General features: G+C 36.6%; 1 protein-coding gene across 3 annotated transcripts in view; it reads right to left on the reverse strand.

Annotated features, from left to right (window-relative positions):
• EXOC6B (exocyst complex component 6B) overlaps positions 1-19,247 on the reverse strand; it is a gene marked incomplete at both ends in the record, with an annotated part of 525,714 nt that overhangs the window by 224,793 nt on the left and 281,674 nt on the right. For 2 of the 3 annotated variants that reach the window (XM_080712087.1, XM_080712086.1), the window contains one exon: positions 16,486-16,620. The exons of the other annotated variant lie outside the window; for it this stretch is intronic. In XM_080712087.1, coding sequence (XP_080568213.1) covers positions 16,486-16,620 — 135 coding nt within the window. The remainder of the gene's footprint in view (positions 1-16,485; positions 16,621-19,247) is intronic. 3 annotated transcript variants of the gene reach the window in all.

Raw genomic sequence — 19,247 nt, forward strand, 5'->3', positions numbered from 1 at the left:
AAATGATGAGGATCCCAATTCTAAAAATCCATCAACAAGAAGAGGGTCAGGAACTTTGAGCTACTTGCTATCAAATTGAATATTCATTTTTCAGTTTGATTTGACTTGATTTCTATTAAACATTTTCTACTAAAATATGTCTTTCTAGGCTAGGGATGTGGTTCTGTGGTAGAGCATCTGCCTAGCATGCATGAGACTATGGGTTCCATCTCTAGACAGAGGGTGGAGGGGAGGAAGTGAAGGGAGAGGAGGGGCGGAAACTCTGTCTTCCCCTGACCTTCATGACGTCATTTATGGCTTTGTTTTTACTTCTCTGGTTTTATATCTTCTTACTTTATTAGTATGATTTAATTAATTTCTATGGCTTCTAAGATCTTTGTCTATAATACAGATCTATATCAAATACATTCTATTTCAAGAACCCTATGTCTGATTGCTTGATGGACATGTCTGATGCCTAGTGACACTGAAGTCAGAAGAGTGAGGGCTAAATCATGTGATTCCCTAATCCTCAATGTTCAGTTCAGACCAAGGCCAAGATGGAAGAAACACATTAGATTCTATTCTTTTCTTCATAGTCAGAAACAGAGACCTGTAAATTCTGACTCCTACATTGCCCCAAATGGATTAAACAGATTTTCTATCATCCTAGATATGGAACACCTATGAAAACTTTACTATGGTATATAATATGTAATTATATAATATATCATAATTATATCATAGTAAGAGCATAATATTATAATACAGTAACTATAGTACTAATATAAATTATAATAATAGTACTTATGTATATACAAGGTCTAAATTAGGATTTCCAGCTGGGCGTAGTGGTGCACGCTTGTAATCCCAGCGCTTGGGAGGCTGAGATAGGAGAATCGTGCAGGTTCGAAGCCAGCCTCAGCTACTGAGTGAGGCTTTCAGCAACTTAGTGAGACCCTGTTTCCAAATAAAAATATAAAATAGGGCTGGGAGTATAGCCCGGAGGTAGAAAGCCTCTGGGTTCCATCCCCAGTACCACCAAAAAAAAAAAAAAATTAGGATTTCCAGTCTATTTTAATACACCTATGTCAATTTCATTGAAATATTCACAAAATTAAAAATTTGGGACTCAATGGATCAACTTGTACCTTTCTCTACATTTTCACTAATTTAATGTCTACATAATTTTATAGTAAATTTACATACTGCAACATAATAAGTGATTATGTTTACTAACATAAAGTTTTAACAAATTCTTTTTAGAACTTTATTGGTGCAATATGATTAAATAGCATGGTGAGATTTAAGGTGCTACGCTCATATACATACACATCTCTTGGTGTGGTTCCCTCCTGGACCCATCCTGCTACCTGCCTAACATTTATTTTTAATCGACATAAATAATGTATATTGATTGTGAATAGGATGATATTTTGACATATTTATATGTTGTGGAATGGCAAAATTAAGCTATTAACATATTGAGATAATTAACATGCATTACTCAAGTTAATTAACACATGCATTACCTCATATATTTAATCTTTTTTGTGGTTAGAACACTTGAAATCTACTCTCCCAGAGTAGCTCTGTAATAGATTTCAAACTCATGTAATATGATACCTCCAACTTTGTTGCTGGGTTCAATATTGCTTTGGCTATTCAGGTTTTTTTGACTCCATACAAATTTTATGATTGTTTATTCTATTTCTGTAGAAACTATTATTGGAATTTTGATAGGTATTATACTGACTCTGTAGATCACTTTGGGTAGTTAGAATAGTGAAATAATTGTTCTGATAAGCAGAGTGTCTTTGTATATTCATTTATACCTTTAATTTCTTTTGCTATGTCTTATAGTTTCCAATAAATCTTTGACTTCCTACACAATGTTTCGATGAGCACTTCCATGCTTGCATTTTTATATTACTTGTATGATAATCTTAAATTGTCCTTGAATTCCTATTTTGCTAAGAGTAGTCTTCCTTAAAATGCTTAATTTTTTTTTAGTATATTAGGTTCAAAACAATTAAGAATACACTGCATTTGTGTGTAATGTCTTTTCTCACACCTCTAATACAGGCTGTTATTCCCATTAAACAGTTTGCACTGCTATGGTACATTTTTTACAATGAGCCAATATTAGGATTTTATTATTAACTAAAGTCTACAGTTTACAATAGGGTTTACTCTTTGTAAACTTCTATGAGTACTGAAAAATGCATGTTATGTATATCATTACTGTCTCATACAGAAGAGTTTTACTACTCTAAAATTAATCTTCTTATTGATCCATCCTTGGCCAAATACTGACAACCACTAATCTCTTCTTAAATATACTTTTATTGGTGCATTGCATTTGTACATCACAATGAGTTCCAAAGTGACACGGATGTACATGCACACAGCACTCGGTGCATTTCCCTCCGGACCCGACCCCACTCTCACGACTTCTCTGTGCCGGTCAGTGAGATTGGTGATGATGGCATCGGAAGCAGACACAGCGTTATTTGAACTGCTCTCTTCATTCCCTCCTCACCGGCCTTCCCGTGCCCTCTTCACCATTCCACTGCTCTCTACCCTCGTTGATCTTAAGTCACTTTTGTTTCCTATTTTCTCTCTAGCTTCCACATATCAGAGGAAACCTATGGCCCTGGACTCTCTGAGCCTGGCCGGGCAGGCTTAGCATGATATCCTCTAGTCCCACTCATTCCCCTGCAGATGACACAGCTGCCCTTCTCTGTGGCTGTGTAAAATTCCCTCAGGGTCACATACCACATTTTCTTTGCCTATCACCTGTTGACAGACACTGTCACTGCCTCCTGATTGTGCTCTTGTGAAGTGGGCTGCCACTGATCCTATGGTTGCCTTAACTGTTTTGCCTTTCCCAGGTTTCACATAGTCAGAAAAGCACAGTCTAAAGCCTTCTCAGATTGGCTTCTTTCATTCAGCACATCTTTGCAAGCTTTGATACCTCAGACCATGTTTCATGGTATGACTCTATCGGTTTGTTATGCAAACACTTATCCAAGATATCCTGGGTGCTTTGAAGTTCTGGCAATAGTGACTGAGATTGCTATAAACATTTACACTTAGGTAGTAAATGTTAGGATTTCTGCATGACTGTAAGTTTCAGAACCTTTGCTCATTTTTAATTGGTTTGTTTGTTTTCTTTCTGGTGAATTTTATGGGTCCTTTGTATACTTTGGATGCAATTCCTTTATTAGATATGTGTTTTGCAAATGTTTTCTCCCAGTATGCGCCTTGTCTTTTTTCTCTCTTAACTGCGTCTTTCCCAGAGCAGAAGTTCCATTTTTCTTTTATGGATCATGCTTTTAGCATTTTAACTAAAAAGTCACCGAGGTTTTCTCTTATCCTATCTCCTAGGAGGTCTATAGTTTTGTGTTTAATATTCAGTTTACATTTTCAGTGAAATTTTTGTGTCTAGATTGAAAAGTCTATGTCTAGATTGTTTTTTGTATGTGGATATCCAGTTGTTCTAGCATCATTTGTCCAAAAAACAAAGAAACTTTGTTCTCCATTAAACTGTCCTTTCTCCTGTTGAAGATGAGTTGACCGCATTTGTATGCGTTTATTGGGGGCTCGATATTCTCTTCCATGAATCTACTTGTCTCCTTCCTTGCCAAGGCTGCAGTACCTTCATTTCTCCAGCTTTGCAGTAAGTCTTGAACTCAGGTAGTGTCAGTCCTTCAATTTTGTTTTTCTTCAATATTTGGTTGACTACCCCTGGATGTTTTGCATTTTCTTCAGTGTAAGTTTGAGATATCCAAAAAATAATTTGCTGGGATTTTAAATAAGATTGCTTTAAATCTATACACAAAGTTGAGAAAAACTGAGATCTTGATAATGAGTCCTCCCATCCACAAGCATGAAAATGTGTCATTTATGCAGATCTTTGACTTCTTTATCTCTCTCTCTCTCTCTCTCTCTCTCTCTCTCTCTCTCTCTCTCTCTCTCTCTCTCTCCCTCCCTCCCTCCCTCCCTCCCTCTCCCTCTCCCTCTCCCCAGGGGTGTGTTCTACCTCTGGGCTATACTCCCAGTACCATTCTGCTTTTTTAAATCTTGAAACAGGGTTTCATTAAGTTGCTGTGGGCCCTGCTAAGTTGTTGAAACTTGTTTCAAACCTGTGATCCTTCTGTCTCAGCCCCCAAGGACTGGGATTATAGGCAAGTGCCATCATGCTGGGCTGATCATCGATTTCCTTCATAAGAGATTTGTAGTTTTACTCAAACAGATACTGCATGTTGTTAAATTCATATCTAAGTACTTTATTTTTATGGTGCTAATACAAATGGTATTGTGTTTTTAATTTCAAATTCCAGTTGCTCGTTGCCAGGACAAAGGAAAGTAATTGACTTTTTTGCATATTAACCTGTGTCCTGAATTTTGCTATAATCAATTCCTGCAATTAGCCTATTATTTCTGGGTTATTTCCTACATAGCCAATCATACTATTTGCAAATAAATAGTTTTATTTCTTCCTTCCCAATCTGTATATCAAAAGTATAGCTTTGCTTTACTCTTGGGTCTTAGCAGGAAAATACCTAGTATCTCAGTATCAAATATGATGCTAGCCTTAGGGTTTGTTTTGTTAGATGTTCTTTGTCAAGCAGAGGCAATCCTCATCTATTCTAGTTTGCTGATTTTTTTTTTATCATGAATGGGTATTTTCTGCATCCATTGTGTGACTATATAATTTTTTCTTCTTTATAGCCTGCTGATGTCATAAATTACGTCAATTGAATTTTGAATGTTGATTCAGCCTTGTAGACCTAGAATAAATCCCACTTGGTTGTAGTACATAATTCTTTTTATACACTGTTAAATTTTATTTGCTATGTTATGAAGATTTTTGCATTTATGTTCATAAGCAATATTGGGCTACAGTTTTCCTTTCTCATAACATCTGGTTTTGATGTTAGGGCAATGTTGGCCTCATAAAATGAGTTAGGAAGTATTTTTCTCTGTAACTATTTTCTGAAAACCACTGTAGAGAATTGGTGTAATTTCTAGCTTAAATGTTTGGTATAATTCAGATGAGTACACCTGTTCCTACTGATTTTAGTTTTGTAAGTTAGTTTGATCTAATTCCGTTAAGAGGTAAAAAGATATTCAGGTTTTCTGTTTCTCTCCATGTAAATTTTGTGTCTACATAGTGTGGATCTTGAATGGACCCCACAGGCCCACATGTTAAAGCCTTGATCCCTACCCATTATGCTATTGGAAGTGGTGGAACCTTCTGTATGCAAGGCCTTGTGGGAAGAAGGTAGGTCACTGAGAGTGTACCCCGTACGGGTATATTAGGATCCTGGCCCCTTCTCCTTCTCACTTCCCAGCTACTATAAGGTGAACAGCCCCCCCAGCACACGTCTACCACGATCTACCATGCCATCAAAGGACTAAACTAAGGGGGCCAATGAGTCATGGGCTGAAATATCCAATACTGAACCAAAATCACCCTTTTTTCTTTTTAAATTATCTCAGGTATTTTGTTACTATAATGGAATGCTAACAGTGTATTTTTAAAATCTAATCTATTTCATGTTTTTTTATATTTTTAACAATCAGAAGATATTTCATTAAGCAGTCTAAGCAAATAAAATAGGAATAAAATTATGAAAACTATTAGAAATGTATATATAGCTAATTAATATAATATTACTTTCATCACTTTGTGTTTGCAGTTGTAACAAAAATTATTTATGAAATAATAATTACCCTATAGCAAATGCCTATACACACTTTGAATATATATTATTAATAGTAAGTATGTCCATATTTAGAGTTTTTTTCATTGGTACACTATAATCTCACATCATAATGTGGATCATGTTGACAATGGAAGATATATTCACACAGTACTTGCTGCCCTTCCCCCTCACTGCGTCCCTTTTCTCTCCTTCCCAATACTGAGTGTCCATGTTATATTCACATGTATACACATATTTGAATGTAGCTTTTCTATTAATCAACTTCAGCCTTCTTCCTTTCCTACTCCTCCTTTCTGGCTTTGCTGAAGTTTCCCCTCCATTATCTGAAGTCCCTCTGGTATCCCCAATGCTCTCTAGCTTGGGCATATTAGGGAAAACTTATGTCCCTTCTCTTTCTGTGCTTGGCTAGTCTCACTTAACAATGTTCTCTAGGTCTTTCCATCTTCTTGCAAATGACATGATTTTGTTCTTATTTGCTGCTGAGTAGAATTCCATTGTGTGTATTTCCCATAATTTTGCAATCTATTCACCTGTGGATGAAGACCTAGGTTGGTCCATATTTTGGCTATTACAAATTGTGCTGCTATGAACACGGATATGCATATGTTACTGTAGTTCTCTGGTTTCGACCCCTTTGGAAAGATACCCAGGAGTGGTAGAGCTGGATCATATGGTGGATCTATTCCCAGTTTTCTCAGGAATCTCCACACTGTTCTCCATAGTGGATGAACTAGTTTGCACTCCCACCAACAGTGTAAAAGTTTCTCTTTCCCCACATCCTCACCAGCATTTGCTGTCATTTGATTTCTTTATGCTTGCCACTCCGATTGGGGTTAGATAGAATCTCAGCGTAGTTTTGGTTTTATCTCCCTGATGGCTAATGATGAACATTTTTTCATGTGTCTATTGGGCATCTGTATCTCACCGGTTTTTTTTTTGTTAAGTGTCTATTCAATTCATTTTCCCACTTCTTAATTGTGTTGTTTGTTTTGCTAATGTAGAGTCCTTTTTACTGTAAGAAGTTGCCCTGAATATTCTTTTATTATTCTTTTGATGACCAGGAATGGAATCCAGAGTGATTGGCTCTGTTTAACTTATGATATTAGCAATTTATATCTTTTATTTTTTCTTGGTTAGCCTGGCTCAAAGTTTAATAATTTCATTGATTTTTTTTTTTTTTTGGCGGGTCTGGGGGTGGAACCCAAGGGCATTCCTCCAAGCTACACCACCTGCCCTATTTTTTATTCTTTATTTTGAAACTGGGTCTCACTGAGTTGCAGAGGGCCCTACTAAGTAGCTGAGGCTGTCCACAAACTGCGATCCTCCGGTCTCAGCCTCCCGAATGCAGGGATTACAAGCGTGCACCACCATGCCCAGCTTTTATTGATGTTTTCTAAGAACCAGCTTTTGAATTTATTAATCTTCAATACTGATTTTTTAAATTTTTCTTTTCATTAATTTGTGCTCTAATTTTTACTTTTCTAATGCTTACTATGGGTTTAACTTGCTCTTTATTTTCTAAATTTCTAAGGTAGAAGCTTAGATCACTGAATTTAAATCTGACTTTTCAACACATGCTACTAATGCTAAAAATGTCCCTTTAAACAATGCTTTCATTTTATCTCACAAATTTTTGTAAGATTTGTTTTAGTTAGCTTTTCTATCTGTGCCCAAAACATCTGCCAAGCACAACTTAGAGGAAGAAATGTTTATTGGGAGCTGAAAGTTTCAACGTTGGCCCATGATTTGCTGGGTCCAAAGCAGAACTGGTTCACCAGTAGGGCATGGCAGAGGAAAAGCCACTACCACTTTATGGAGGCCAGGAAGCAAAGAGAGAGAGGGGAGAGATCCAGGAACGTATATAGTCCCTGCCACCATATTCCCAGTGACTGAGGTCCTGCAGCCCTGAATCGAAATGCACAACCTAACACCTGGGCTTCTCTGGGGAGCATTTTTATATCCAAATTATAATTAGTTATACTGCCTTTTAAAATAAGATATATTTTAATTCCTCTTGAGAATTTTTTAAAATCAGTTTCTCTTGGAATACATTGTTTAATTTCCAAACTTTTAGGGATTTTTCTAGCTATCTTCCTGTTATAATTTGTATTTTAATATTGTGTGGTCTGAGAATAAGTTTATTATAATTTATGTTTAAAAATTGTTAAAGACAGTTTTACTGTCCAGAACATGGTCTGTCTTGGTCAGTGTTCTGTATGATCTTTGGAAGAATTGTACTCTACTGTTTTTTATATAAAATGCTCTATAAATGTCAATTAAATTCAATTGATTGATAGTACCATTCACTTAAACTATATTTTTACTTATTTTCTGTTTCCTGGATTTGTAACTTATAGATAGAAGAGTTTAGTAAGGAAGGGATGTTGACATATAAAATATCCTTTTTAGTATCTTTCAAAATAGTCATTTTTCATTTGATTATTTAAAACAGTGAATAAATTAAAATAATTTATTAACCAGATCATATGATGGATCCCTTCAAAGTTTTCTAAGGAATCTCCACACTGATCTCCATAGTGACTGAACTAGTCTGAAAGCCCACCAAAGATGTAGAAGAGGTTCTGTTTCCACACATCTTCACCAATATTTATTGTTATTTCACTTCTTTATGATTTCCAATCAGAATGTAGTTAATAAATATGTAGTTCTTTATGTAGTCTAGATTTTAGTCCTCTGTCAGAGAAATATCTGGTAAAGATCTTCTCCCATTCTGTAGGTTTCTCTTTAGACTTATTAGTCAATTTAAGTTTTCTTTTCTTTTCTTTTTTTTTTTTTTTTGCAGTACTAGGGATGGAACCCAGAAGAATTCTACCTCTGAGCAACACCCCTAGCCCTATTTTTTTTCTTTATTTTGAAACAGGGTCTCACTGGGTTGCAAAGGACCTAACTAAGTAGCTGATGCTATCCACAGACCACAATCATCCTGTCTCAGCCTCCCAAATGCTGGGATTACAAGCGTGTGCCACCATGCCCGGCTTAATTTAAGTTTTCTATACTTACTTACTTACTTACTTACTTACTTACTTACTTATTCATCAGTTTTCTATATTCATTCATGCATTCATTCATTCATTCATTCATTCATTCATTTTTGCGGTACTGGAGATGGAACCCGGGGCATTCTACCTCCAAACTATATCCCCAGCTCTACTTTTTTTAATTCTTTATTTGGAAATAGGGTCTCACTGAGTTGCAAAGGGCCTCACTAAGTGGCTGAGACTGTCCACAAACCATGGCCTTCCTGTCTCAGCCTCCCGAATGCTGGGATTACAAGTGTGGGCTCTATACCTTTAAATCTCTTTTAGTCCGATATTTTCCAATAAGTAATAAATTAGAACCTTTGTACCAGTATTCTAGGTATTTAATTTCTTCTCGTTCTGAATATTGAATACTTATAACTTACTTAATTCTTCTTTCTTTCTTTCCTTCTTTCTTTTCTTTCTTTTTCTTTTGCCTTTCGCTGTGGAATTCTTTTTTGGATATATTACTGTTGAAATTCTATGGAGTTAATAATCACAACTTTTCTCTATCTATACCCAATTGCCAGAAAAAAAGCCAATCCTATTGTGCCGAATACGTCTTTTCACACATGAATTCTACATTTTCATCTCTAGCTATAATTTTTGCCCTATTTATTTAACATTTTAGTGCAGATGATAATAAAATATCTCAATATGTCAAAAATGAAAAAAAAAAAAACTTACCACTTCTATCTACCACTGTAGTCCAAGTGGCCATTATCTCTTAGGTGGACTGCTACAATGGCTACCAAATAGAATTTTCTTCTTCTACTCTTAATTATTTATAGTGTATCATCCACACGATAGCATTAACTTTTTATTTTAATTTTTTGCGACACTGGGGATGAAACCTAGGGGCATACCCAAGATACATCCCCAACCCTATTTTTTATTTTTAATTTTGAAACAGAGTCTCACTGAGTTGCAAAGATCCTCACAAAGTAGCTAAGGCTGTCTTTGAGTCCAAATGCTTGGATTATAAGCATGCGCCACCACGCCCAGCTCAATATTAACTTTTGAAAGACAGATTGCCATAGCCGGGCATGGTGGTGTACATGTGTAATCCCAAGTATTTGGGAGGCTTAGACAGGATGAACGTAGTTTGCAGACAACCTCAGCTACTTAGTGAGGTGTTCTGCAACTCACTGGAATCCTGTTTCAAAATAAAAGAATAAGACTTCCGGGAAGATGGCGACCGAGAAAAGCGGGGCTTAAGAGCCCTGCTAACAACCAATCTCCATTACCACAAAATCAGTGCCTTTCATAGCCAGAAAACACCATCACCAGAGAAACAAAAAAATCACCAGGCTCCAGAGAGAAAGCAGACTGAGAACAGAGCTCAGAGCCACAGAGGAGATACACCGGCCTCACGCCCGAGGACGCGGCAGCAGCGTCATATTGCCGGAGGCAGTGAAAAATTCACTGGATGGCTACAGCAAGCTGAGGTGAGCCGCTGCGGAACAGCCAGGTATGATTTTTCAGCACAGGAAACATCTGAAGCTCCCAGTGGCTGAGTTCAGCACACACTGCAAGGACTCAGAGTGGAATTCAAAACCAAGAAGAAATAAGCCAGCCTCACGGCCGAGGGCGAAACAGCGGCGCCATATTGCCACCGGCGGCAGCAGCAGTGAATTCAATGAGTCCAGTACAGCTCCATCTGCGAACTCAAGAACAGTGAGTCAAATTGCGGGCCACAGAGGAGAAATCCCAGTACTGTACTCCCTAGGACTTGACCCAGTGGGGGAGTGGCGGTGGCAGAGATATCACACCATAGGAGAACGTGCAACCTGGCACCCCCCATAGTCTAAAGCAGCCTCTATCGACTCCCTGGGTCAGAGACTCTGTGATACAACCCAGTAAAGGAGTAGTGGGGTCAGAGATACTACAGACTCGAGATCCAGAGCACCTTAAGCAAAGTCACAGTGACCCAAGGGAAGAACCCAGAGAAGGCACAAACTTCCAAAATCATGGGAAAGAGGAATAACACAAGAGCAATGAATGCCCACAACCCCACAACATCAGAACCCGATAAAACAGAAAATCAGAGATTGCTAGAAGATCAAATCAGGAAAATAACTGTAGAAATAATAGAGGTGTTTCAAAAAGAATTCAGAGAGAGCCAAAAAGAGATAAAGGATGCAATTAATGAAGTAAAGGCCTCAATTCAAAGCACAAACAGCCGATCAGACCACATGGAGAACAGAATCTCGCTCTTAGAAGATGATCATTCCAAAAATGAACGCATAGTTTCTAATCTAGAAAAAAATATCCAACAGCAGGAATCTGACATTGAAGAAATATGGGCCCATTTTAAGAGAGCTAACCTAAGAATAATTGGAATAGAGGAGGGAAAAGAAAGTGAAACCAAAGGGATCAACAATCTCTTCAAGGAAGTAATAGCAGAAAAGTTTCCAAACATAGAGCAAGAGGTTGATACACAGATCCAGGAAACTTATAGAACTCCCTTTAGACAGGATCGGAGAAGAGGATCCCCACGCCACATAATTGTCAAAATGGCCAATGTGGAAGCCAAGCAGAGAATCTTAAAGGCAACAAAAACAAAGGGCCAAGTGACATTCAGAGGCAAACCAATTAGAATCACTCCAGACTTCCCAAACCAAGTCATGAGAGCCAGAAGGGCTTGGAGTAACATATTCCAAACTCTGAAAGAAAACAACTTCCAGCCAAAACTGTCCTACCCAGCAAAACTTTCTATCAAATTAGATGGAAAAATAAGAAGCTTCCATGACAAACAGAAACTGAAGGAATTTATGTCTTCAAAACCAGCGCTAGAGAAAATACTCAAAGAGATTAACTACAAAGAAGAAATAGGTAACACACACCGGAACCAGAGAAACAAGATTTTCCATCCAACAGACAACTAAGATTGGTTATCTCTGCAGATTCATTATTTATGTTAGTCTTTTACCTATCTCTAAATTGTATTGTTTGCCTTTATTGTTGTTAATTTTTAGGATGTCTAGTTGGAATATTAATATACCTTCAGATATAGCATTTGGAAATATTTTATCCAATTCTATTAGTAACTTTTAACTCTGTTTACATTGTCTTTGATTATACAATATTTTTTTATTTTTTAGGGAGTTTGTATACTCTTTTGTTGCCTGTGGCATTGAAATCATATCCAAGAAATCAATGCCAATTTCAATGTTCTGAGGTTTTATGAGCCAGCTTTTCTTCTAAAAGTTTATAGTCTTAAGATTTATATTTAGGTCTTTTATCTATTTTGAGGTAATACTTGTATATGGGATTAGGTAAGGGTCCAATTTTATTCTTTTCCATGTAATTATTATTTGTCAACAATATTTAGTTAAAAGATTATTATTTCCACCACCAAATGTTCGTGGAAACCTTGTCAAAAATAACTTGACAATATAGGGAAGAATTTAGCTCTAGGCTTTTATTTAACTCCAATGGTTTATATATCTGCCTTTAGAACAGTACTACACTGTTTCAATTATTGTAGCTTTATATGGTTTGAAATCAGAAAATATATATCTTCTAGCTTTGTTCTTTTTCAAGATCGTTTTGGGTATCTAGAATCCATATTCCATATTAGGGTAGATTTTTTTCTGAAAAATAAATAAATATATGATAGTTTCACCTAAAAAATAGAAAAAAAATATTCTCTGATAAGAAAGAAAGCAAAAAGAAATATTGAAATGTTATCTTTAAGTCATCAAAAGCTTGGTATCAGACAAATGAAACTGTTATGTGAAATTATCATATTTAATTTTAGATAAATTGCTATAATACTAGATGTCAACCACTAAGCCAAGCATGGTAAGGAGGGATGGGGAGGGAATGGGGTGGGGATCGGGTGGGGGCTGACTGGGTGATGTGTGCATGTATGTCTACAAAAGTTTGTATCCCACTATGATGTATGAATACAGTGCACCAATAAAAAATAAAAATAAAAAAAATAAATTAAAAAATAAAAAAATAAAAGAATAAAAAATAGGGATGGGGGTATAGCTCAGAGGTAGAATGCCCCCAGATTCAATTCCCAGTATTACAAAATAAAATGGAAAAAAAATATTTCCCATACATTTTCTTTCCTGGAAAGAAAGTTTTTGTTCATGCTTATAACATTGCCTGGTATATAGCAGACACTATAAAAGCTTGTTGAATCAATGAGAGAATGAATGCATCTAATGTATTATTCTAATACCTTTTGTGTGTATGTGTGTGTGTGTGGTACTAGGGATGGAACTCAGGGGGATTCTACGTAGGAGCTACACCTCCAGCACTGTTTTATTCTTTTATTATGAAATAGGGTCTCACACTAAGTTGCAGATGACCTCATTAAATGGCTGTGAACCTGTCTCAGCCTCCCAAGTACTGGGGTTAATAACATGAACCACCATGTTTGGCTTTATTCTAATGCTTTTTGTACAGTTCTTTATAAAACTTAAGGGTTGTCTTTCCTGTACATCATGAACCCTAAGCCCAGAGAGTAAGTAATTTTTCTTTCTTTCCCAAAAAATCTACCAAACTAACACACAGTAGATACACAAGCATTATTTGTGCGGAGTAAACTAACAAACATATTCATTCTAAGAAGATGTGAGAGAGTGAGGAAAATCTTATGAACAAGAAAAGCTAATAATGCCAGCTGGATTATGTCACATATGGCAGAAAAAGAGGGAACTCTACAAGGAAATACCTGGAAGACCTTCTGATTCTTTCTACTCCTTTTCCAGCATAAAGGTTTCCATCTGCTAGGGAAAGTTTTCTGGAAACAGTAGCTTAGGAAAATACACAACATGTAGCTGTTATAATTGCTATGTTTATGTTGAGTTCTGGGTTAGCTAGTCTGAAACAGTCCTGGTAAAAATAAACCTTCGATGTGTTTTAAGCAATCAGTGTTTCCAATAAGCACTGTCGACATGACCTTTAGTGGTCTCCAGAACCTTTCCTTTACTAAGTATTTAACTGGCTGCTCAGCCCTATGGCTTCCCTCTCGCTTTCCTTTCCCTGCGCATTTTAAATGCTGAAGCAACAACAAAACACACAAAACGAGCTTCGTGAGGATTTCTGAACATAATTTGAACAGCCAAAAATACAAAAGTTGAGACAGGTTGTGGAACAAATGTCACTAAATAAAACATATTCCCTATATGCTAGACAAGTAGAAAGGAGCCTCCTACTCCAATTCCATTAACTAACTCCCATTCTTCTTACCAGAAACATTTTTGCAAAATTTTTATGTATGTTCTGTAATAATGCTAGTGTTTGAGAGTAACTAATTTTTTTTTTTTTTTTTTTTTTTTTTTTTTTGGTGGTACTGGGGGTGGAACCCAGAGGCTTTCTACCTCCGGGCTATACTCCCAGAGCAATTTTATATTTTATTTGGAACAGGGTCTAAGTAGCTGAGGCTGGCTTCGAACCTGTGCGATCCTCCTATCTCAGCCTCCCAAGCACAGGGATTACAAGTATATACCACCACACCCGGTTTTAACTAATTCTTAATAAACTGCCTAAGGTCATTCTGAAGTTCTTAACGTTCTTATTCAAAATTTCAAAGTCATTCTTAGGAACTTCAAGAATTCCTTTCCTAGTCAGGCATGGTAATCCCAGCATTCAGAAGGCTGAGACCAGAGGATCCCGGTTCACGGATAGCCTCAGCTATTTACTGAGCCCTCTGCAACTCTGTGAGACCCTGTTTCAAAATAAAAAATAAAAAATTGGGCAGGGGGGTATAGCTCGGAGGTCAAATGCCTCTGGGTTCTAGCCCCAGACCCGAAAAAAAAAAATGAATTCCTTTCCTCATTAAAAAGGGTCAATAGTAACATACAGTCAGCACTCTCTTATCTATAGGTTCCACATCATTGGATTCAACCAAACACGGATTGAAAATATTTTGGAGGGAAAAAATCACACCTATACTAAATTAGAATATAACAACTACCTACATAGCCCTTATATATGAGGTATTATGAGTAATCTCAAGATTTATTATACGCAAATAAAATACAACCACTACTTGATATAAGGGGCTTGTACATATGCAAATTTTGGTATCCATGTGGGATGCTGGAACCAATCCTTCATGGATTCCAAGAGATGGCTATAATTAGACATTACTGAATAATTTTAAAGGAATGAGCAAGAAAATAATGTTTTATAATGAATTTTGCTTTATGTAATTTTAGTGGTAACTTGAAACAAACAATCCATAGTCACCTAATGAACATGTATCTCAGTCTAGCAGCTCAACTAACAACATGGGTACACAAAGAATATTGCACTTTTTCTTACAAGAGAAAAATAGTACATCCAACCGATAGCTTTTTATCTCTCCTATAATAACAGTATAAATCAAATTTGATTTCTTCTCTTGTACCTACTCTCAAGGGAAGGTACCAACAAATACAGAAAGAGGATAAAAGTATGGGGAAAAGTAGGCTTTGGGGGACATAAACCATAGTTTCAACTCTAAAACTATATATTTAGTTAACATCAATTTCTGAATTCTAAAAGGTAACAGAATTTGCTTCAAAATAAAAGCAATCAAGCCGGGCATGGTGGCACATGCTCGTAATCCGAGCATTGGGAGGCTGAGACCGGAGGATCACGATTCACAGACAATCTGAGCTACTTAGTGAGGACCTCTGCAACTCAGTGAGACCCAGTTTAATAATATAAAATAGGGCAGGGGGTATAGTTCGGAGGTCGAATGCCCCTGGGTTCCATCCTCAGACCCGCAAATAATAACAATAACAACAACAATAATAATAATAATAACAACAAATAAGATTAAAAACAATCAAATAACAGCAATAATAAAAACTCAAACCATATAGGTTAATCTTTATGTAAGAATATATCTTCTTAACATTTTAGATATTGTCCTCTTAATTTTTCTGATTAATATCAATTTAAAGCTCACATGGTAATAATATAAAGGAGTTTATTACAGCTTTAATAAGCTAAAGCATTTACCCTCCAGAAATTCATCAACCATTAACCTTTCTTCTGCTCTATGTAGTTTTTCCCATCTGAGCTAATATTAGATCAAAAACAAATGTTGTGGCCTTGTAAAATAATTGTGAAATTGCTAACAATACCAGCAAGGGAGGGAAATTCCTCATTAAAAGTTAAGATTTTGCTGGACATGGTGGCACATGCTTGTAATCCCAGTACTTGGGAGGTTGAGTCAGGAAGATTGCAGGTTCATGGCCAGCTTCAGTACTTAGTGAAGCTCTCACAACTTAGTGAGACCCTGTTTCAAAATAAAGAATAAAAAAAGATGGGGCTGCAGGTATAGCTCAGAAGTAGAGTGCCCCTGGGTTCAATCCCAGTTCTGAAAAAAAAAAGTTAAGATTTTAAAAATCAAATACAGAGTGATGGGAAGAGCTAAGTAGAAAATCTTAATTAAACTGATGGCAGGCATGACCATGATTGTTTAGACCACAACTTAGAACTCTTGAGTGTGATGGGATTGACTTAGAAAAGAGTCATGTTCAAGTACAACATATAAGGAAGGACTCAGAGGACACAGTTGAATACTTCTGTAGTTTTTTAAGTTTAAACACCAAATACTAATGCTGGCATTGGCTTTTACAAGAAAATTGAAAACAAAACTCTTCATAAGTACTTATTCTTAAGAGCATGTTATAAGTTATCTGAGGAAACGAAGCCATGCTAATACAATGTTCCAGACTATGCACACTTGAAACTGTCTATATTACTGTAGAGCTTCTTACCTTAAAAGTTGTGGTGCCATAGAGTTTGGTGGTGTGAACTGTTTCTGGAAGCACATTGGTGATATTGGTGATGAATTCTTCCAAGTACTTACAGGATTTCTCCAAGTGTGTTGTATTTATAATAATTTGGACAAGCTGGAAAATAATAAGCACAGGTAAAAGAATCATTTGATCACTGGCCAAGGATGAATGGCTCAGTTCGAGTCTGCTGGTACAAAATAAATGAAAGACATGATGGCAGAGGCCTCCACGTCCTGCAAAGACGTGTTAAGGCATGGACTCACACATCCTTTCTTAAGAAGATTTCTCTGGTATTCCCCAAACATTTTTTATTTCTCTGTATATAACAATACATAGAACTCAATTTTAAAAAAGAGGAGGAGGAAGAACAATAAGACTAAGGTAAGCGTTGTGTCACATGCCTGTAATCCCACTACTTGGGAGGCAAAGTCGGGGATTACAGGTTTGAAGCCAGCCTCAGCAATTTAGCAAGGTCCTCAGCAACTTAATAATACCCCCCCCTCACACACACACACACACACACACACACACACACACACACGAATATTTTTTAAGGCTGAAAGCGTAGCTGGAACATAGAATACCCTAAGGTTCAATATTCAGTTAAAAAAAATAGACTGATAACAAAAGGTGCTACTCTTTAGCATAGTATCAACCAATAAATGATTGCCAAATGAATTAAGCAAATAAAATTCTATTAAAAGCTAGGCGTGGTGGCACACGCTTGTAATCCCAGTACTGGGGAGGCTGAGACAGGAATGCAGGTTCCTGGCCAGCCTCAGATACTTATTAAGGCCCTCCACAGCTTAATGAGATTCTGTGTCAAAATAAAGAATAAAAAATAGGATTGGGGTCTAGCATGGAGGTAGAATGTCCTTGGGTTCTATCCCGAGTACAGCAAAAAAAAAAAAAAAAAAAAAAAAAAAACCAAGAATAATTGATATAGCAACAAGAAATTTCAAAATTAGGCATGATGAACAGAGAGATGTTAGACTAGACTGCAGTATATTAACAAACTACATTAGTTAATGGAAGAAAGAACATGGGCATTGAAATCAGAGACACCAGGAGATTCACTCAACAAATTACTGATTTTAAGGAAGCTTCTTAACTGTTCTAAGTGTGTTCCCTTATCAGTAAAATGTTAAGAATAATTTGTGACCCACAGGGTTATTGTGAAAATTAGTTATTCTGTTACTAATACTCAGTGGTAGAGTGCCCAATACACATGAGTCCCTGATTTCAAACCCCACTACCACACATACACATGCACACACACACACACACATACTCCAGAGACAGTATTGGTAAGTCAAATTATCATGCATATATTAATTGTGAAAGATGATAAGAAACTATAGTAATTATTACCAACACAGAATTAAGAACTTCACAATTCAAATGTATATAAATATTACTTTCATCTTACTATCATAGTAATGAAAATTAAGTGATTTTTTCATCAATCATATAACTAACTAGAATTATAAAAATCCAAGTTATCTACTTTGAAATTATGGAGTTATCTAAGTGTGTTTCACAGGGCCTATTAGCCTAAGCATGAGCTGGCAGCCCCGGGGTCCCGTAGGTCTGTGTACATTTGGCTGAAATGTCAGGTTTGGGGTCTGCTATCAACCAGAACTCTCCATGCTTCATTCAATTCTACTCTTTATGAAAAAAAAAAAAAACCAAAGAAGTGGTATCTACTACTTGTTTCTTAACTACAGAAGTAACATTAAGTATTCATATTCCCAGAAGTCTAAAGGAATGGAATCTTCTCTGTCTCTTTAACTTCTCATTTTCATAAGAATGTCTGGCAGCAGGTAGGGAGAATTTTAGAATACAAGGCTATGGTTACTCTCGTGCAGTGATGGATGATCACGAGCCAGGACGAGAGAGAACAGACGCCACAATGGAGAAACTGGAATTACAGAGCAGGGAGGTACTAAACATACTACCACCAGATGAGATTTAAAACGGTGTTTAAAAGTTTAAATTACACTTCAGCAAAATCACTGTGTCATGCTGTGAAATATTAAAAATCTGAGGAAGGCTATAATCAAAAAAGAACATTCTCACCTATTCCACAACACCTAGCGTGGGGCTACAGCACATGGCTCATTCGCAAAAACATAGGTGTCAGCTCATAATGACCATGCCTTTGTAATGAGCTGCACTGTGGAAAAAAGCAACGTTCCGCGCTAATAAGGATCAGCCTGAAGATCTTAGAAAAACAGCTATGTTTGAAACCAAACGAAGCAGGCAAGGACACAGAGATGCAGTTCCTGCGAAATCTCCCTCATGAAAAACTACGGCAACAGTAGGGCTAGATCTCCAAATTATTCCCCAGAATTCATCAGACAAATCTGTATACATCAACAACCTCTTTAGATTCATCAAAGTATGAATTTGGAGACTTTTAAAGTTTTGTATCAGAGACTACTACTCGCTTCTAAAATTACTCTAAACATTAGACTTTTAACTTTTAAGTGCTCTAGAAAAAAGTTCCACCCAAGTTAGCAATTCAACACCCTCATGCTTTCATTATGTTTCTCCTACAGAGAAGGACGAAAATCATTTAAAAATATTTAAACTGTCTAAATTAAATCACTCTTCTTCCTGAGTTAAAGCAGCCTATTGGCAAGGTTGTCTTGATGTGGAAGCAAGAAAAGTAAGAGAGTTAATTTGGAGAATTTCTATTTTAAAATCAGCATTGCTTATAGGGAACATATTCTGTCTAT

This window comes from Muscardinus avellanarius, assembly GCF_963383645.1.
Source record: "Muscardinus avellanarius genome assembly, chromosome: 15".
Taxonomy (NCBI): Eukaryota; Metazoa; Chordata; class Mammalia; order Rodentia; family Gliridae; genus Muscardinus; species Muscardinus avellanarius.